Source organism: Gymnodraco acuticeps, unplaced genomic scaffold (genome assembly GCF_902827175.1).
Source record: "Gymnodraco acuticeps unplaced genomic scaffold, fGymAcu1.1, whole genome shotgun sequence".
NCBI classification, from domain to species: domain Eukaryota; kingdom Metazoa; phylum Chordata; class Actinopteri; order Perciformes; family Bathydraconidae; genus Gymnodraco; species Gymnodraco acuticeps.
Genome location: NW_022992041.1, coordinates 1,423,353 through 1,444,417, shown reverse-complemented (window position 1 = coordinate 1,444,417; position 21,065 = coordinate 1,423,353). Strand labels below are relative to the sequence as shown.

Genomic DNA, 21,065 nt, shown 5'->3' with positions numbered 1-21,065 from the left:
AGGTAGCCTACTTTGGGTTACTTGAGAATTCATTTATTGATCTACAAAATTAAACACCTCAACATATTGAGGAAATTACCCCAGCACCAAGAGAGGAAGGAGAATACTGTCAGACATTATATGTTGTATGTGCTCCATTTGCAACCACCACCAAACAAGACAGTTTCCAAGGAAAAGGAAGAATGGGCTGGTTTAACCTATTCAGTGTGGGGATTTCCAAAAGTAAAACATGTATTGTTGTTTTTAATCTCATCCAGTCATTGATTTGCAAGTTGTGATTTAATTAATTAGAAGTATACAATTTTTTTTATTTGTATATTGTGTTAAAATATAGCATACTACTTTACAACATGTCTTGAAGCAGGGCCTGTCAGTACTTCCTAAGACTAAAGGTGAGCAGTGATCGCCATCTTGTGGTCAAACGAAGAGGTACAAAAAGGAAGCAACCATGAATGTGTTAAAAAATATATATTTAAAGAAGATATATTTAATGGTAACGCACAGTAACGTGTAGCGTTAAAACACGGAAGCGTGGACGTTACATATTTAAGGTATAAAACATGATTGGCAATGCACATTTGAATTACTTATGTTGTTTTAACTTGTGTGAATCGTTTATTTGTAGGCGTAGGCTGCTGTTAACGGAAGTTGATGACGTGTCGGTGTCCTAGCAACCTGCGAAACATGTCCACCTACAACTTTTGTGTAGAATAAACTACATCTCTTCCTTAAACATTAACTAACTTTAATGTCACTGTTGGTGAAGGAAAAGTACCTCTATTACGGCATGACTCCTCGCTTACTTTTAACGGGAATTAATTAACGTTGTCTGCTGGCGCGGCACTCCACCAGAGTTTCCTGACAGGAGCAAAGATGGTGACTGAAATGCTCAGTTTACCTTGTGATAGACTTCTGTCACACCGACAGCTAGCATGTTGTCACACTTATTGTGGTATACCACTGGAGGGCAAGAACATGTTAATTTACAGTAACATGGATAAAGATAACAAGGTTTGTATTTATGTACACTTTTTAAGAATTAAATTGGCTAGGTAGCTAACGTTAGTTAACATGACTGCAAGTGCAAACCCCAGGATAGCTAGTTTATGTTTAAGTCCTCATGTGTAGGTGTATTTAAATAGGGTATGTTTTTTTAATATGAAATAGCCTGTTTTTCAACATTCTGTACATATAAAACACAATCATTTTGACAATTAAACAAAAGTTAATACAATGTCGGCCTGTCTAATTAAAACATTTGACTAAATTATATCTGACATGGATACATATTTTATATTGCTTTTTTTAAGATGGAAAATGACAAGATTGATCACCACAGAGCCACACATAACTTATTATACTACATTGCATATTTTACCAGAGTCTGTTTGTCCACAGCCCCTGCTGCTAACAGGCCACCATGGTGAGATCAGTGCCATGACCTTTGGGAAACTAAGTGGACCTGTTCTCCTTTGTTCTGCCTCTCCTGACTATATCATTGTCTGGGATATTGAACTGTGCCACAGGAGAACACAGGAGGGTGAGGAAATATTTATCTCTTGGTAGTGCAAAACATAGTTGTAGTTAACTACATATTTTTTCTCCCAACCCTCATTATATTGCCCTACCAGTTTAGTTCCCTAATTAGTTACAAGTCAACCCTGTGGCACAAATCATATGATATCATCTACTGTGAGTATGATCATTTTCCTGAGTGAAACTCTTAAGAAGCCTGCCATCTAGTGAAACATATCCAGATAGCCCACTGATGTCTACTATGGTCCTGTAGCCTAGGTAATTTGCTTTGCTTATAAACAGACTCATTTGTTTGCAGGTAAAGTTGCTGCTGGAACAGTTATTGGGACTTTACTGGGAGAAGTCGTCCATCTTTCATTCTGTTTCTCTGATGAACGAGTGGCTGCATGCTCGGGATCAACTTTGTATATTCTCAGCTCAAAGGTACAAAATAATGTTACTTTTCAGTATTCCTTTGTGCACATAAATCCTCACTGAATCTATATGGCCTATGGGTTTGTTCCATATGTTACTTTCTATTTCTCACATGGATTACAAATACTGCTCTTTCTTTTACTTCTCTATGTTATACGTCACACACATCTAAAATATGTGTATTGTTTATTTGCTGTAGCCATCACTCTAATCAAAATTGTTATTGTTATTTTTCACATCAGAGACATGAAGTGATTTTTACCTTTACCAACCACCTGGGACCGTTGACGTCAGCAGAGTTCTGTCCCTGGAATAAAAACATTCTTGTCACAACTTCAGAGGATCGCACTTTTAAGGTACTGCAAAAATATTTACTAATGATAGTAAGTAAGTAACATAATAAATATCCCACTTGTACATTCATTTATATCAACTGTTACACAAACTGTAATAGTTATTAATAGAAAGTGTCTCTTTGCAGGTGTTGGATTTAAAAACTGAAGCTGTTTGCTACCAGTCTTTTGTGCTTTCAGGTATGATATTTACTCTTAAAAATCTTGTAAAAAAACGTACACACCTTTATTCACTTTGTACAGTAAAGGTGGTTTTATCGCATATATTAGTGGGATCTATTTAAAATCAGGAATTGTTATTATATATCCATATAATAAATATCAAATTATAGGTGTCAAAGCTAATCATTAAGCATTTAACTATTTATGTTTAATGGCATGCTACAGTAAGTATAGTGGTAGCTGTAGAGAAGTCAGAACAATGCTTTGTTATTAATAATATAATATTTACTACCAACCTACCCAAAGCAAATTCTTCAATTCTTAAGGCTCTCCCCTACTCAGTGTTTTCTTCTTGGAGGAGAACAGGCACCTTATCACAGGCTCAACTGATGGACAGGTGAGTGACTGAGGCACACAGTCCTTATCAGCTCACACTCACTATCTGACTCAGTCTGTGCTATCAGATGACGACATTCCACTAGCTGCGTAACAAACCTGTTCCTGTTTGGTTTAGCTGTGGTGCTTTTCTATCACCGATGACCACAAGTGTCACCTGGTGTCCAAAATGGACCTTCAGAAGATGGAAAAAAGACATCTACAGCACCAAGGCACTGTCAGCGACCCAGCAGGTGATGTTACTGATCTATCAGAAAAACAATGATGGAGAATATCTTGTACTGGCTTTGTGAGGAAATGTATTTTCATAAATCATTTCTTTATTTTCAGCTATATGACTATTTTACATATTTTGACTGTTTTTGATATTTTCTTCTAGGGTTCACAGAACAGTTAGCTGAAGATAAAGTGGATACTTCAAAACCTGTTCTCAAAATGGCTACATGCAGCTCATTAATTGATACCAATAATGAGCATAAAAAGTAAGTTAATCCTTTTATAGACAGTGCTAAATGTTAGGAGTTATATGATTGCTTGGTATGGTTTGACACAAGAGACTTCTGATGTTGTTGAGCTGGGGTAACTGCAACATTGATTAAATCCTTTAATGTTTTCCAAGTCCCAGAAGCAATTTCTTTGAATTTTGAGACCTAGATAAGTACTGACAAGAAGGATAGATGCATAGATAGATTTCATAGTTTCACAATAGAGGCCGATCTAACTCTCAAGTGCTATAAAATGATGAATAGTTTTGAAATGTGACTTTACCACAGGGAAGAGCTGCTTTGCTTCATTTGTGACAAGGAATCTTAATGTTGAAACAAGACTTGATACTGTCAACACTGTGGCCATCCTCAAGGGCTTAATTCTTATTTCCACTAGGTAAAAGTTGTAGCTGATCCAGGAAAATATTACACAGGCAATTCAAACACAGTTGTCATGAAAAAAACAACAAATAGCTACATTTTTCTTCCGGTAACACTGCATAGATTTCTGAAAAGCCTGCACCAAAATGCAACATCTTCACGGCTACTTGCGGCACGTGTCCACGCAGTCGCTTCAAACGTCACAGGAAACTTCACACATCACAGGAAACTTTGCAGGCTGTTAGCATAAACTGATTCAGGCTGTTAAAACATTTGATGTTATGACAGGAAGCAGGCACTTAAAATGCCCCAGCATAACTCTCTGTGTATTTTGTGGACCACTGGAAATGAAATGGACGTTGATTCCTTATTTTTCTAAGCAAAGCATATGATCTTGGAGCAATATCTTCATCATCTTAACTCAGGACCTCTAACAGACGCTCCAGTTCATCAACCGCACGATGTCTGTCTGCAACCACGGTTTTACTGGACTCCATTTGATGGGCTTTAACAAATAGGTCTTTCTTTGCTCAGGTGTATGATGGGTATGTTTGCAGCTGGAAAAGTTTCTGGTTTCACATCCAGTGGAAGCTGACTTTTCTACTGTTAAAATACAGTATTGGTGAATAAAAGTGCTATATAAATATGTTTCTGGGGCTTCAAAGTAGCTATTGTTTTTCTAAGACTTTTATAATACCAATGTAAGTATGTTAAAGTCAGTATATGTAGGATTTAAACATTAAGACTTTATGCCCCCCAGTAGAGAATAAAACATATTAAAAAAACATTGTGGCTAACAGCAGTAAACCTTAATCTACGAAGCTAACAAAACAATTTTTGTGCAATTATCACATAAACCTCCACACGCAATGGTCTCCATCCTGCACTGAAGCCCACGCTCAGCATGAATATAATGATGCACTAAAATATAAAATCTGTCCCACAATGTTATAGCCTCAGCATGAGTCTCAGTGCAGGAAGTGGATGAAAAGGATCCTTCAGACTCAGCTCGCAAACCTTTGCTCTGTGGCAGTATTTTCCATCTTTCTGGGTGTACATAGTTTAGACTACGCAAAGTCAATGGAAACTTGAATAAAAGCCGATAGTCCTATGGTGTGCATGCCATGCCCCTCCATCACATCAGTATGTTTTTCTTTAGTATGTGGTTACATTGTCTTTCCCCAAATGATCTGGAAAAAAGGGAAATCCTGTAACAGTGTTTCCATACTTTTCTGTGTGGGCCCCTGCAGGGACAACAGCTGGTTATGTATTGGAAGCTCCGACGGCCTGTATGTGGTGGAGCTGGCTACCTCAGAACTCCTAACAGCATTTTATTTCAAGGGTAGGCTGCTGGTGGTGAAAATTGCTACTGTACTCTGTAATTTGTTTAAGCACTAATGTTCAACCAGTGCACCATTACACTACAATAGGAGACATTGTATACAATTCTTTCTTTTGAGAAAGGTTTCAAACACCTAAGGGAATTCACTAACAACCCCACGAACGATTTGTCTAGATTACCCCATCTTGAGCATCTCAATGGCTGGGTCGTGGTCAATCTCTCCAGGCTGGAATGACTCTGTGAGTAATTACAGTAATATCTTTATGAAACCACATTGAGACATTGCGCTGTTATCCTTTCAACTGTAACAATAATTAAACTGTCCTTTAAAAGATGCTTGTACTAAGTAACCCTTATCAGATTTTTAGTCAGCCACCAATTGTGCAAGTTCTCTCACTTAAAAAGATGAGAGAGGCCTGTAATTTTCCTCATAGGTATACCTCAACTATGAGAGACAAAATGAGGGAAAAAAATCCAGAAAATCAACTCCCTCCAAAGATTTTCTATGGGGTTGAGATCTGGAGACTGGCTAGGCTACTCCAGGACCTTGAAATGCTTCTTACGAAGCCACTCCTTCGTTGCCCGGGCGGTGTGTTTGGGATCATTGTCATGCTGAAAGACCCAGCCACGTTTCATCTTCAATGCCCTTGCTGATGGAAGGAGGTTGTCACTCAAAATCTCACGATACATGGCCCCATTCATTCTTTCCTTTACACGGATCAGTCGTCCTGGTTCCTTTGCAGAAAAACAGCCCCAAAGCATGATGTTTCCACCCCCATGTTTCACAGTAGGTATGGTGTTCTTTGGATGCAACTCAGCATTCTTTCTCCTCCAAACACGTCTATTTGAGTTTTTACCAAAAAGTTCTATTTTGGTTTCATCTGACCATATGACTATCTCCCAATCCTCTTCTGGATCATCTAAATGCTCGCCAGCAAACTTCAGACGGGCCTGGACATGTACTGGCTTAAGCAGGGGGACACGTCTGGCACTGCAGGATTTGAGTCCCTGGCGGCGTAGTGTGTTACTGATGGTAGCCTTTGTTACTTTGGTCCCAGCTCTCTGCAGGTCATTGACTAGGTCCCCCCGTGTGGTTCTGGGATTTTTGCTCACCGTTCTTGTGATCATTTTGACCCCACGGGGTGAGATCTTGCGTGGAGCCCCAGATCGAGGGAGATTATCAGTGGTCTTGTATGTCTTCCATTTTCTAATAATTGCTCCCACAGTTGATTTCTTCACACCAATCTGCTTGAGGTTGTGGACAGGTGTCTTTTATACTGATATCGAGTTCAAACAAGTGCCATTAATACAGTTAACAAGTAGAGGACAGAGGAGGCTCTTAAAGAAGAAGTTACAGGTCTGTGAGAGCCAGAAATCTTGTTTGTTTGTAGGTGACCAAATACTTATTTTACCGAGGAATTTACCAATTAATTCATTAAAAATCCTACAATGTGATTTCCTGGATTCTTTCCCCCCATTCTGTCTCTCATAGTTGAAATGTGCCTAGGATGAAAATTACAGGCCTCTCTGATCTTTTTAAGATGGGTGAACTTGCACAATTGGTGGCTGACTAAATACTTTTTTGCCCCACTGTATGTGGAGTTTTTCGTTTTGATTGACTTTTGAAAAAAGTTTTGAGATGCTCCTCTTCTCATTCCTTACACTTTATTTCCACAATCCGTTCTTGAATAATGTGGAATATACTTTTTTGAAACAGGTATGGAGTGATGCTGTTTGTTACTAATTGATTTCTGAATTCCTTGTCACACAGATGGTGTTTTTAGTGAGCTCTATGTTCACTCCATGTGTGGCCCTGTTGGAGTTACGTCTGTGTGTCCTAAGGAGCACCTTGGCTTGTGGTGAACGCTTTTCGGTGTTCCCGAGGTAAGCTCGGAGTCAAAGGCAAATATTTGGTAATGCATTGGTATGTGACATATTTGATGCTAACGCCCCGGAGGACAAATTGTCCTTTTTGTATTGCTCTGAGCAACGAATCAGCTCTGTGAGTAAAACGTCAGTATCTTGTTTGGCACACCTATGACACAGTCTGGAAAAAGGGGCTGGAACCCAGGTTTTTTTTATGTTATACGATGCCAAATGCTAAATACTGTATCTCAGCCGCTTGTATTGCAAATTATTTTGTCAATTGTTTATTCATTGGCAATAGTAGATTGTATTAATTATTCATTCTACAAAGAGCCTAAGTAGAAATATGCTTTCCTTCGGATCAGGTTTAGTTCCAGCCTGGAACTGCTCTGCTCAGTGAGTTACTTCTACTACTACATTTAGTAAACATAAGCTTTTAAATCTGCATGGGTTTTAATAAAGCTGCTTAAATCCAAAAATATCATACTCATTACTCTCACAATAACATCGTGTAAAAAATGTCAACAAAATTAAATTGTCCTCTGGGGAAGGAATGAAATCCACACTGTACCTCCAAAAATCTAGCAGCACCAATAAAGACTTATCATTTCATTAACGTTATTTGTTTTTGTGCAAATATGCAATTTATCTGCCAAATAACAATTAGCAAAAACAGTGCAGTTGTAGACTGTGCTTTCTCTCAGACACTGGCCACCAGCAATAGAATATATATGTGTGGTCAATTAATTTTTTAATTGGCCTCATGCCTGTGACTCCTTGTGACTCTGACATTTCCACATTAACTTGGCATATTATAACTATTCTTGCCATCTGGTTTCTCATGAGTCAACAATATCAGGGTACTGAGAATTAGAAGGGCTAATAATCCACAACACTGGAAAATGCTATGCTCCTTCTTTTCCAGTAACTCTTTCCCCCCATTTCACCACCCTCCCTTGTTTTCAGCTCTCCTCCAGTGCTTGAATCTCCTCTGAGTGCCGAGTTTAAGAGGAAGGAGCCCGAGCATCCTAAAAAGAAAGGTCAGCATCTGAACACTCACTCCCTCTTACTCAAGCTCATGCACATCAAATAAACAGGAGCAACTGCTGTTTGATGACTGTGTTTTTAAAGTATGACCCATTTTATAGTTCACCCCATGTCTGGCTCGTTGTCTGTTTTGATTGGACACTTCTCTTAAATTGTACTTATTGTAGGTTTAGAAAGCCTGTGTGGCTATTACAAGAGCAACTGAGAACTCCTCATTATCTGTAAATATAGAGGATGGAAAATATGCCCTTCTTTGCATTGTGAGGATTGTTGATGTGGCATTCTTAAAAACATTCCCTTCTGTTATTATTTGCCACATAGGCAGTACTTAAAAACAGGGAGAGTATACCACATTTAGACTGACACATTCTCATTAATTAGCTCATGTACGGTTGCTTCTTGCAGTCGTGGATTCCGAGGTAAAGTGAGCCTATTTGTGGTTCTTTGGTGTGTCATTAGGATCTGGCAGCTTGAAACTCTCCTGCAGGAGACACACAGTGCAGTATACTGTGGTTAGCATGTTGCTATTACAGAGAGTTACTACTGAGAAAGCCAGTATTAGCAGGGCTCCCCACTGCTGGAGTGAAGGGAGCTGCCACTGCTATGTAGGTGATCTTCAGGGACTCCATAGGTGCTGTTCGACTGCACTGTCAGACCCAAAACCTACAAGCATCTAAGGAGCAGTAAACCCACCATGCTTCCCCCACACATACATTTGTAAGGATATGTGCAGAACTTTATGCAAATTACATCTTAAACCTCTGAGATTCCTGGAAAGGAAATAGTTTTTCCAATTGTACATCTGGTGCAGAGGGCTGTGAGAGCACGTTAGATATCTGTTGTCACATCACATTGCCTGCCACGTTACATAATCATGAAATGAACCAGGACTTTTATGAGATGATGATAATCAGCTGCCACTATTCTTTGCATGATGTCACTTGTCTGAAGTGCAATGCCTGAGTCTTTGCCTGGATGAAGTTGTTTTGAAGTTAGGGTTATCAGGGGACTACTATAACAGCAGTTGGAGTTGAATAGCATCAATGACATGTTCTGAACTGAATGTCTGTTATTTCCCTCAACAAAGTGATTACATCAGTAATAACAGTAAAAGTAAAATTATACAGATGAAATTGATTTAGGTGTTTTTCATTTGTCTTTAGATGTCAGTACATTTTTAAAAGGAAAGATTGGCTTTATGTAATCCCCAGCGATATCAGTTGAATGACTGCTGCAACACATACGCCCTAGATCAGTAACATCAATGTCTTCTTAAGAGCTAGAGAGGGTTAGAGTAAGATGGGAAAAACAATAAGTGACACACAGTGGTGGAAGAAGTACTCAGATATTTTACTTAATTAAAAGCAGACATACAAAATTGTAAACGTTTTGATACAAGTGAAAGTCCTGCATTCAAAATCTTACTTAAAGGTGGGGTAGGTAAGTTTGAGAAACCGGCTCGAGATACACTTTTTGTTATATTCCATGGAATGCTCTTAACATCCCGATAGCAATGAATATTTTAAGTGCTTTGACAAAAAATCCATACAAAAATGTTCATCTGTGGAAGCCGTAGTACTGTAAAAAGCACGACCAATCATTTTAGCCGGCCCGGCTAAAATAACTGGATGGCCTACCTGCCCGTCAGCCTTCCATCTGTGCACAAACTTATCTCGTGCCCTCATTGGTCATGTGCGTGTTCGTGTGTGTTGGAGGAGGGGCTCTGTAAGGAAGTAGCAGATTTCTTCCGGCTGTGTATTTTCAAATTCTAGCGCACTCGAGCTGGGTTGCGTTCCGATAATCCAAAATTAGCTCCTAAATTCTAACCCTATCTCCTATTCCTTGACCTCTGAGTGAAACGTCACGGGGTTAAGTGATAGTGGATAGGAGAATTCAAAAGGATTTAGGAGAAGAGACCGCAGTACTTTAGAGAATCCGAATGCACTTTCACTATCCGACGTGTTTATGATGCGCCAGTGGACGTCATGAATGTGCGTCTGCTGCTGTGGGGGAACTATGGAAACTACAGTTTTCTACAGCGGACTACAACATGGATGTTCAATAAGAACGAGGCGGGACTACTGTAAACTCATCTAGAGACTCTGCACCGTGCTCTGATGCTGTTGCTTTATGCTTTATGAACGGGGACAACAGAGAAACATATTCTTCATGACCAAAGTTGGAATTGAAATAAAAAAGGAAAGTGAAACTTATGCTCGTCACCCTCTTCCTCCGGTCCGCATTAATACAAATGATCCCAATACGTATGACTGTATGAACTATGAAAATATCTTAAAATCAAAACAAATGTATTTATTATAAACGTTAGTTCTTAACATCTATCACTGTGTACATCACCATTCAAACATATTTTACAAGTTGAACAAACCCCACACAGCTCAGTAAAGATTTAAATGTTGACTTTATTTGATCATTTCAGTAAAAACTAACGTTCATATTTCTCTTTTTGATTATAATACTGATGAACGTTCAGAAAAAAGCACTTTGGCAACTTACCACATACGTTTTAAAATGCTTAATAAGCACCGTAACTTTCATGATATCATTTCTCGGTCATAATCGGTTGTTTCCGTGAACGGCCGACTGTTGAGTGACGGCAAATGCTGCGGCTGCAATGCATTGTGGGGCAGCATTTCTCCTCTCCTTTCGGTTAGGGAGGTCCAGTGGTTCCTAAGCTAAAGGAGGTTATAAAGGAAGTTTGAAACCTCCTTTCCTTTCATTTGGAGAATTGGAACGGCACTTATCATGGCTGCCAGTGACGTACTTCCGGGTCATTTCACTCCGTTAGGAAGGTTCCTAAGGTAAATGGACTATTGGACTTCAGCCCTGGTTTCTCCAAAATTACCTACCCTACCTTTAAGTAAAAATACTAAGTATTTGCATTACAATATACATCAAGTACTAAGAGTTTACGTACTTGTACTGCGTAATGACACAATGAGGAATCGTATACATTTAATTACTGGGCTATGATTATTGATGCATTAATGTGGTCATCACAGCTTGTAAATGTAAAGCTAATTTGAAATGCTCTATATAATGTTTCTGGATATTTTAACCAAAATAATTATATATTTATATGTCATCATTAGTTTAATGATTGATTTACATTTTGTATAAGCTAATACTCCTAATCTATAGAGTAACTAAAGTTGTCAAATAAATGTAGTTGAGTAAAGAGTACAACATTGCCTTACAAAATGTAGCCGAGTAGAAATATAAGGTAGCACACACAACAAATACTCAGGTTAGGTAAAGGTACCTCATAATTGTACTTAAGTACAGTACTTGAGTAAATGTATTTCGCTTGTATCCACCACTGGTGACACATGAGGAATTGTTAGGTTGTGACTGCTCTAGTTTAAAGGAAATGGTTTCATGCTGCTAGCCATTTATGCCATTTGTCAGTGCTTTGCAGAAACTACTGTACAGAGTACCTTTTGTTTAGTGATTATATTTCATGTCTAGCTCTTTGTTGAAGTTTGATATTGTGGTTAGTTCACATAGCTACATGCAGTAGTTCTTTGCCCTCTTTGTACATTTCCCCCCAGTATGCTACACACATGTTCCACATGGAGAGCATATTATTCAGGTGCTACATGATTTCCATTGCTGTGAGCCCCTTGGTTTGCCTCCATATTGGTAGATGCTGTCAGTCTTCAGTTACCGAGCCTCAGATACCTTCCTACTTCAGCTGTTGTGCTTCCTCCTACGTGTGACCCACTTTTCACTGGTCAGTTAGGCCATAACTCATACCAAAGTCTCTGGTTACATTCAAAGCAACATTGCAGAGACACATATACCTTCTCTGGTTTATACATTTTTAGAAGCTTGAATTATTTCTCTTTCTTTTTCTTGGGTCACAGTGAACAGCTGACTCAGCAGGAGGTCTGCGTTTTTCCCATCTCCTGTTCTCTGACTGAGAACAAGAGTTAGTGGTTTATTTTAGAGTAAACTCAGGGCTGGCTGAACCTTGTCCCTTTTTTAATGCAGACAACACAAACTGTAAAAAACAAATTGTTTTTACTTCTTAAAATCACAGAAACTGAAGAAAGGATGTATTTTAAACCTAACCAAATACAGCTGATATACCCTTATCGTACCATTGCTCATGCGCTGCTCTTTTAGCTGTTGCATCAGAGGTTAAACATCCTCATATTAGAATAATGAATTTAAATATTATGAAACCTTTTTTCCGTTGTTTGACAGTTTCTGACAGTTTAGGCTGTAAGACAGTTTATGTCTTACATAATGAGTGCTGTAAAAGGAGCACACAGGCAACCGCTGTGATTTTACGCAGGTATGACTCTACTTGGAAATGTGTCTGAAACCCTTGCTTTCCTTCAAATAGTGTCTAGTGTAAAGTCAGCGTAAAGTATGAGATTTTTACTGCCCCATAAAACTAAATGGCCATTATATATCAACAGGGGGTTAATCGGGCTGTTGAGCAATGCCAAGGGACTGTGTTGCCAGGTAATTAGATTTTTGGACTAAAATGTCCTGTTTGTAATCTGTTCTGGGTCAAAAACACATCACATTATCGGCAATAGAAAATGTGTACTTTTTAATCTGATTGATAGTATCAATTTGTATTTGTATATATCAAAACCAAGTTAACAAAAGTTGTAACACTTTCTTCGTAAACACCTCTGACCTCTGTACAAAGAAAGCCTCTGAATGGAAAAAGTGGAAGTAAGGAAATCAATTGCTTTTACAGAAGCAACTCGGCGTGAAAAGTATCAACAGCTTTATTCTTCAGGGCTGAACAAAACAAGCAACAACATGTACCCTAACAAACTGACATTTCACTGCAACATCCAAGAAAAAGGGAACAGGATGGTTGTTCAGAAGTTGTCAAGTGTGCTTTACAGGAAAAAGTCCTTCAGGGCCAAAACTGGAGTGAACATTGGCACTGCTGATCAAAGATGAAGACTTCCAGATAAGAAAGGCTTGAAAATAGATCAAGATGTGCTTCTTTTTTATTTTGACTGGTTGGTTTAACTTGTATTATTGTTTTGGTCCGAGAGCCAAAGAGGCACAACTAATACCAAACTCTGAGTAAATGATTCAGAATCAGTAGAGTCTGATGAGCTGTAAGCAGGGTTTGTAGTCTTAATGATTTATTAGCTAACTTGATATACAATTAATAACCATACATTTGCTTGTGGTAATTGACTGAAGATAAGTTAAAATGCCATCGCTCCTTTTGACAAATAGTGAATTAGCTTATGCTGTGTGTGTGTGACCAGATAGGACAACATTACCAATCAGTCTGTGTTCTTTAAGGTGAATTTGATAACACAGTCAATAAGTTACCTTAGATAATAAATGACTGTTAGTTATCTCTAAGATATGGTAAGAAACTCAAGAGATCAAACACTTACAGGTAGTCTCCTTATCCAGGTTCATTTATAGTTCGGTTGGTCAATTAAACCCATTGATCAATTATTTAACTTTAACAAATTCAGGGAAATGTCTTCTTAGTTGAGAATTTAGTGGTAATGCTATCAGCCAAATTAGTATACTGTATATGTGTTCTGATGCAACCCAAATCTTAAATTGCCACTGGGAGATGATGTGACTTTTTTCTTGCATTGCCTGTATTTGACAGGAGAACAGTTTTTGGAGAGCTTCACACATTTTAATGGTTGTGGAAAAAGTGAGCTTATTGTAATATAGTAAAGGCATTGACAGCAAACAGGGAGCAGAACGAACCATCCCACAGTTTGTGGCTAATGCACTTAATACCCAGAGCGAGGATAGTTTACCCTATAATATTGTATCTTACTTCACATATTATAATTGATGAAAAGCCACTGCAGTATAATGAGCATTATGTCCTAAATATGGAAAATAATGAACAGGAATTATTTGTTCTTTTTCTACCAAGGAGGAGTAAAGGAACAGCCTCTGGTTTTCCATTCTAAGGTGAAGTCGTCTGGATACACCAGTGCCCCAAGGTAAGTCACTGAGCAATTTTAATGTACATTTAAATGACAGGAGGATTAGAAAAGCAAAACTCAATGCATTCCTAAAAAAATATTTATGAAGTTTGATTCACCAAATATATTGATACATGAAACATCACAGGAACATTTTGTTTTTGCTTTTTAGAAGTGCTATGTTTTCACCTAAAACAAATATCCAGAAGAATCCCTCCTCTAAAAAGGCTCACAAAAATACGTAAGCAAACCCATCCTTAAAATGCAATTTCGAGAAGTTAATCACATTTTATTGTTGATTAACATATTGTACTAATTTCGATGTTTTTGTAGAGGTTTACTCCTCAGAGATTACCCAGCAGACAGTGCAGCACCCACTATTCCACATACTCATCTAAGCATTGCCAACAAGCCAATCCACTGCCTTCAGTATTCAGGTGAGACAATATGGCTGCTGCAATATTGACCATAATATGTGAAACATAATGTCATTTATGTTATATTTTAGGACAGATGTTTCTATTTCAGACAAAACACCTTCCTTGTATTACTGCTGTTAAATAAATAGTCTGTTACCTGAAATATCCTAATAAAACGTTTCTGTGTTTCTCTGTCTCTCCCAGGTGACGGCAAACAAATCCTGTGTGGTCTTGGCGACAGCTCCGTGTTATTGTACAAGTCCTCCCTTACTGGCAACCCAACTGTCTACACAGGTGCATGAAGTGGTCCTGAGTATCAATACCGTAAAAACTTCTGGGTTAACAGTATTCGCCCTCACTCACCTCAAGGCATTTACATGTTGTTAATTGTCTTTGCCAATAGAAGGACTTATCGTATTGATGTTTTATTCTATTGATTTATTCATGTATTAATAGACTCCTCACAGATAATATTCATATGTTAGAGTCAGCCAAGGTTGAGATGTTGCTCCTGCTGTTTGAAGAGACAAGGAGGATTAATTCTTAAAACGCCATCCTCAGCATGGTCAGCCTTATTTGGGATACTGTGATTAAAATATCTTGAAACAGATTCCATGGCTTAAGATGAAAGACTGCTGGAACATTCAAACATTCACTTACTAAGCTATCACTGTCAAAATGGTTGATGAAGCATAGTCTTCTACCAGGAAAAGCATGGTTTGGTTATATTCCAATGCAAGAATTAAGTACATACCGTCTTTGATTTTGGCAGACAGTAAAAGCTATAGGTGATGATAGACGAAAGAGCACATCGCCTTTGGACACCAAATTCCTCAATATATTTCACACGGTGTTAAAAATGTAAGCATTACCAAGAACAGTCAGTTCTGTCTGCCACCCAGCGATCCTAGGCTGACACTGACACTGACAGGCGAAGAGAGGATATCCATCCATGTCAAGCATCTGTTTCGCACTTGCTGGCTGAAGTGCAGCGGGAACAAAGTCTCCACAAGGGGGCGCCAGAGATAATATGACAGGAGTTGAGGTGACCAGTAGGTCATTGTGTGCCTTCTCTCTTTACTCTGCAGCACTATAAAAGTAAATGTCACAACCGCATTCTGTTTCCAGGTTCACTTCAAACTTCTCTATTTACAAGCAGGGCATGACAAGCCAGTGGGCAGTGTGAGCTGGAGCCTCAACAGACAGTGGTGGCTGAGTGCGTCAGAAGACCAGTCCCTACGAATCTGGACCCATGGCAGCCCAGAGCCTGCCATTATCATGGTAAATGTCCTGTCATTCATGAAAAGACGCTGTTCATTTAGATTTGTATGGGTTTTAATTTAGTCCCTATCACCCTAATCTTATCAACCATCCATAAACCTAATGAAACCTTCCCTCAGCCCATACAAATCAGTGAAATAAGGACCAGCCAGAGTGAGCTCATATTGCAAAAATGTCCTCACTCTGAAGGTCTTAAACTCAAATTGGTTTAGAAGGGTAAGCATTAAGTACAGACACATGACGTACACCCTCACTCCTTTCTTCAAAGACAGCTATGATTGCTAGAAGGATTTCCCCCTAATTGTAGTGTTGTAAATGGGGCAACAATGCCACACTTGAATGACAGTAAAAGTAGTTGCTACTGTATGCACGTTGTTTTCATTTGCTGTTCTCAGCAACCTGCTTTCAAAGTATTAAGACTCAGGATTAGATATTGGGATCAAGTAAGATAATAATAAATTAATAATGTTTTAAGGTGGATTGGTAGGGTGCGCTATATTATATAGTGGGAAATGAGGGTAAAATATGCTTTTATGCAAATTCTCTCATTTGTTTTGTCTGTAATGCATTAACAGTTGGCATACCTTTGTAACAGAGCCTTTTTTTTATTGTTAAAGTATATATTTTTCCTTTTCTAATAAGAATATCCTCTCTGAATTAAAAAAAGACAAAAACAAAATTAATTGGGATGATGACATGGTGGGTTTCTTGGCTTAGAGACGGTCCCTTTGTCATGTAAAGCATCTGCCGGACTCAGAGCGTCCAAAACACTGATCATATGCAGACCCTCCTTACTTCATTGGGTATCACATTCAATAGGACAGTCAGAAGTGTGTCTGTGTCCCCATGCCAAGCACAAACTAAATCTGGGGTCTCCCTAAAGCTGATGCTTACCATCCGCTTGTCTTAGTGAGATAGTTTTGAGCTTGGCGGGGTCTGCAGCCTTTCACTGCTTGGTGTTCTTGTGAAAGAACTTGGCAACAAATGTAGGGACAAGGGTTCTGGAGGGGTTAGCCAGAATAACAAATATCTTTGTACAGTTGAAACCTTTAAAGGAAACAACCACAAATGACCACTTACAGTAGTGTTCTTAAAGTCTATTGTCATTGGAAGTCTTCAGAGGTCAGATAGGTGGGAGATAAGTCAACAGAGAAACCGTTCGGACATGACGGCCTGACTGTTAGCTTCTGTTATCTTGACAAAATCTAACAGTTTGGGGGTTAAGGCCCTACTGGATGCTTTTTCTTTAGTTCACTCGCTCCTTTTTTGGATAATCTTTTAGTCTTTCTTTCCACTAATCTGAGTTGGAAGGGTTGTGGTTTCTTGGCAAATGCCTGGAGAAAACAGACAGTACTTAAATAATTTATCTGAGTATGTTGCAGGTATCAATTTGAGAAATTAAAAAGCTATAGCAGTGAACAGCACTTACTGTTACAGCTTTTTATTGCTTAGTAATTCAGCAGTGACTTTGCTTTAAATCACCTTCAGGCAACATGGAGTATCAAGTTAGACAAAACAATTTAGAAACAACCATTTAAGGTCTAAGTCTTTATTTTAGCATCAATGTAATGATAGAAACACACAAGAGACTTTGATACAAATGTTTTATTTGTAGTTATATTTGCAGTTTATATTTTAGTTGTCAGTACTATATGCTCTGGTATCATAAATGTCTCAATCTTTTCAGTATATCAGCTTAATTTATGTCTTCTTCCTTTCACCCTTTAGGGCAACAGTATGTTCTCCAAACCCATTAGGAGTGCTCAGTTTTATTACCTCGACAAATTTCTGCTTCTGGCATCTGGACCCTCTCTATACCTGTACCTTTATAATGTGGACATCACACGGGACGACATCAAAAGGTAATCACAAGGGCTTATTATACACAATAGTTCAGTGTTTCTACTTATAGTGAGTAAACTTGCTATTGCTATTGAATTGGTTTAACTTCAACTTCATTTCATGTATTATTCTATATACAAAATAAGATGCAATGACAAAACTGAGAACGCTGGACAGAGTCCGGGCAAAGATTTCTCTCATAGTTTTTCATACAATTTAACACCCCAGTCACTGCTGGGTAGTCAAATGAAGTCTATAACCTTTTACTGGCCCAGCCTCAAATAATTCATTAACCTACAACATCAACATCTTAGTGGACTGTCATAAAGGATATCAAAATGTACAAACAAAACATATAGGTTTAATACTACAGTACATTTCCATATGAACACTGTATACTGTTTGTATTTCTTCCATTCTAGTATTTGTTTAATCCATAACACCTTGAAACCATTAATAGAACAGCTGAAATAAATGTAACTGAGGCATGGTACTGGCGCGTTAGAGAAGCATCATAACATTAAATACATCTAATGTGGTTACACAGTCACAGGGGCTTCCATTCAACCTCAAAGCTGCACAATAGGATCACACTCTTGATGACATGGTAACACTGACACATTGACTGCCTTTCCCAAGAGAAGATTAAAAGCACTTGCAGGCTACAGAGGGCATTTTTCAGAGATTTAAACCAATCACCCACCACTTTTCATCTCAAGCCTTAATAATAATGACCACCACATCTATTATAACAGCAATGCAATGCAGATGAAAGGGGCATACACTGTAGATCAAAGGACTGATCTTTAGTAAGACTTGTGTTTATGTAGGAAGCAGGTTTTGTTGCTTAAGCTAGATTTGTTACTGATTTAATGGCCGTCTGGCTATATTTAGCTGCTACCACACACTGCTGACACTCGTTCCCACCAAAAGTACATGACTGTGTGTTGTCAGGCCCTATTTACTGGACTGGACTAGGGAAATCACAATTGAGTATCTGCATTTCCTGCAAAAAAGTTAATCTAGTTTATTTTATTGGTTTAGAAACTGATGCAGATTCTTTTTTTTCTTATCAGGTATCAGCAACGGAGTGTCGTCAAATTGGCTAAATGCATAACGTCAACATCAGCGACAGACATCACTGCCCTGTCTGCTATCAATGATTTCTTCTCTTGTATCCTTTTGTCTTGGTATTATTGTTTTTGCGATAGGAAGTATTCTATACAGTAGACTGCACTGATGCTGTGGAGAGCAAAGTGTTGCCTCAGGGCAAACACTGCAGACTGTACCTGTAAATCATTTAGGTGTCTTACATTTTTCAGGAATGTCTGCGTTCCTGCCCCTTTTTAGGTTTTTACGATGCATTTACTTTACAATAAATCCACTGGTGTGAGCTGCGTCAAGATAAGTGGCATCCTGTCTGTAGTTATTTTGCACCACCATGTTTGGAAGTGGAAAATGGGTATACAGTGATTACAGTAAAAACTATTATAAATGGGATATTTTAAGTCTGGATTTACCATATCAATTAAGGATTTATTGGTTTATCATTAAAAACACACAATTAAGTTAAACAGAAATATGTGTCTTTGTTGCCTACAGCACGCCTATAGTATGTACAAAAATAATATCATACATTTTCTTAAAAGCCGTCTCAGACATTGTTCTAGCTTGTGGTTCTGATCGATCCATCCAGGTATTTGACATGAACAAGGGTTGTGTTGCCGCAGCGATCCCTGATGCTCACAGCAGATCCATCCACTGCATTACACAGAACAAGGTGAGTCCATTTAAATCTTACTTTCAAAAAACGGACTGCCAAATCCTTTTTAAGAGTCCTATGTTCTACAAAATATGTTATCTTTATTATATGTATTATAATACGATGTAACGTCAATAATGTCAACATGTGTGAAGTACCTACGCATAGATTCTTCATACATAAGAAACTGGTAAGTATACTGGATATCAAAACTGGAAGCCATTGAACAAGTTTTACCCATATCCTGACTATTGTGAAAAACACAGCAGTCTGCAACTTCTGCTGTTCCCTCTTACATCAATAGGCAAAAACAATGAGTGTGATTCATTCAAATAAAGTTTGCCTTAAACCACGGACATTGTTTTTCTGAAAATGGCATATTTCTTTACAATTATTTTTGTCATTGAAAGGGAACCGTTTATGGCATTCAAAAACTCACCAATAAACGTGTTTAGTGTAGTTCCCATAGGTAGTTCCACTAAAACTTACAAAAATCTTTTAACCTTTGTGAATGGAGTCAAAAACATAACCGACAGACTGAGTGACGTTCAGACCTGACCCATACAACAGAGATTTAGCTTGGCTTGGCATCAATTGTGAGTATGAGCTCCATCTTCCATCTAACTCTTGAAGGGGCTACTATTTGGCAGAGGCTGTAGTCTTACACAAGACTTCTAGGAGCGTTGTGAGAGTTACATACGGCACAAATCATCTTTGAGCAAACTAAAGTGTTAGTTTGTGGTGTGACTGAAGAAGGTCATGGTTAAAAAACAGTTTCCATGACAGACAGACTGGACGTGCCATCATCAGTATCATTCATCTTGCTGAGTGTTTGAATGTAAATCCCTGGTGCATCAGGATTAAGCCTGCCACAGGAGATGGCAGGCTGAGATTCATGCTGGATGGTGGCCTTGGAGTAACGCTGTTCCATGATGCACTTTGGGTTTTTGTGGCCTTACTCCCTCATCACTGTCTTGGACCAATGTGGGCCCAATTTGCTGGTGTCTAACAAGTAGACAGCTTGGGCCTGTATCCATATCCATTATAGTGCTATGAAGAATGTAATACTGCGTCATCACTCAAAATGAAACTATAAATATCAGTTATGAATTCTGGGTATTTTTTACATTTCTGTGCAGATATGTCACTTTTTTTTACAGTGGAAAGAAGGTCCTGGTTTGCCTGTTTTTCTAATAAAAAAAAAGCCATTACTTTTCATCATAATAAATGCGTAAATCATTCAGCTGCTAATATAACTTATCTTAACCCTCCTATTGTCTTCGTTTCCCCCCTTACTTTGGTGTTCGCGGTCAAATTTGACCGGTCCGGTTTTAACTGCTATTACATTAACACAACAACCATTAATCATCACCAAATTTCATTTAACACACTTTCAACCTGTAAATATTGTATCAGACTACTGGTATACATGAAAAACTTCAGTAAATATACAAAGAATAGACACTGAATATGTATTGCGTGTGCCAGGTGTGGGGGACACATCTAGGAGAGGATGAGAGAACAGAGAGGGAGGTGAGGTGAGTGCTAGAGTGTAGAGAGAGTGTGAGTGTGTGTGTGTGAGTGTGGTGTGTGTGTGTGTGTGTGTGTGTGTGTTGTGTGTGTGTGTGTGTGGTGTGTGTGTGTGTGTGTGTGTGTGTGTGTGTGTGTGTGGTGTGTGTGTGTGTGTGGTGTGTGTGTGTGTGTGTGTGTGTGTGTGTGTTGTGTGTGTGTGTGTGTGTGTGTGTGTGTGTGTGTGTGTGTGTGTGTGTGTGTGTGTGTGTGTGTGTGTGTGTGTGTGTGTGTGTGTGTGTGTGTG

The 21,065-nt window shown here is 38.6% G+C and overlaps 1 protein-coding gene across 1 annotated transcript in view; it reads left to right on the top strand.

Annotated features, from left to right (window-relative positions):
* Nucleotides 1-680: 680 nt before the first annotated feature.
* Nucleotides 681-21,065, top strand: part of wdr27 (WD repeat domain 27) — a 45,125-nt gene continuing 24,740 nt past the window's right edge. Inside the window, exons 1-20 of the mRNA XM_034201912.1 lie at nucleotides 681-1,011; nucleotides 1,399-1,540; nucleotides 1,835-1,959; nucleotides 2,193-2,306; nucleotides 2,432-2,483; nucleotides 2,792-2,862; nucleotides 2,980-3,094; nucleotides 3,241-3,343; nucleotides 4,978-5,069; nucleotides 5,244-5,308; nucleotides 6,841-6,953; nucleotides 7,902-7,975; nucleotides 13,894-13,963; nucleotides 14,118-14,186; nucleotides 14,279-14,382; nucleotides 14,569-14,658; nucleotides 15,524-15,645; nucleotides 17,374-17,507; nucleotides 18,564-18,661; nucleotides 19,146-19,267. Coding sequence (XP_034057803.1) covers nucleotides 874-1,011; nucleotides 1,399-1,540; nucleotides 1,835-1,959; nucleotides 2,193-2,306; nucleotides 2,432-2,483; nucleotides 2,792-2,862; nucleotides 2,980-3,094; nucleotides 3,241-3,343; nucleotides 4,978-5,069; nucleotides 5,244-5,308; nucleotides 6,841-6,953; nucleotides 7,902-7,975; nucleotides 13,894-13,963; nucleotides 14,118-14,186; nucleotides 14,279-14,382; nucleotides 14,569-14,658; nucleotides 15,524-15,645; nucleotides 17,374-17,507; nucleotides 18,564-18,661; nucleotides 19,146-19,267 — 2,013 coding nt within the window. The 5' untranslated portion in view covers nucleotides 681-873. The remainder of the gene's footprint in view (nucleotides 1,012-1,398; nucleotides 1,541-1,834; nucleotides 1,960-2,192; nucleotides 2,307-2,431; nucleotides 2,484-2,791; nucleotides 2,863-2,979; nucleotides 3,095-3,240; nucleotides 3,344-4,977; nucleotides 5,070-5,243; nucleotides 5,309-6,840; nucleotides 6,954-7,901; nucleotides 7,976-13,893; nucleotides 13,964-14,117; nucleotides 14,187-14,278; nucleotides 14,383-14,568; nucleotides 14,659-15,523; nucleotides 15,646-17,373; nucleotides 17,508-18,563; nucleotides 18,662-19,145; nucleotides 19,268-21,065) is intronic.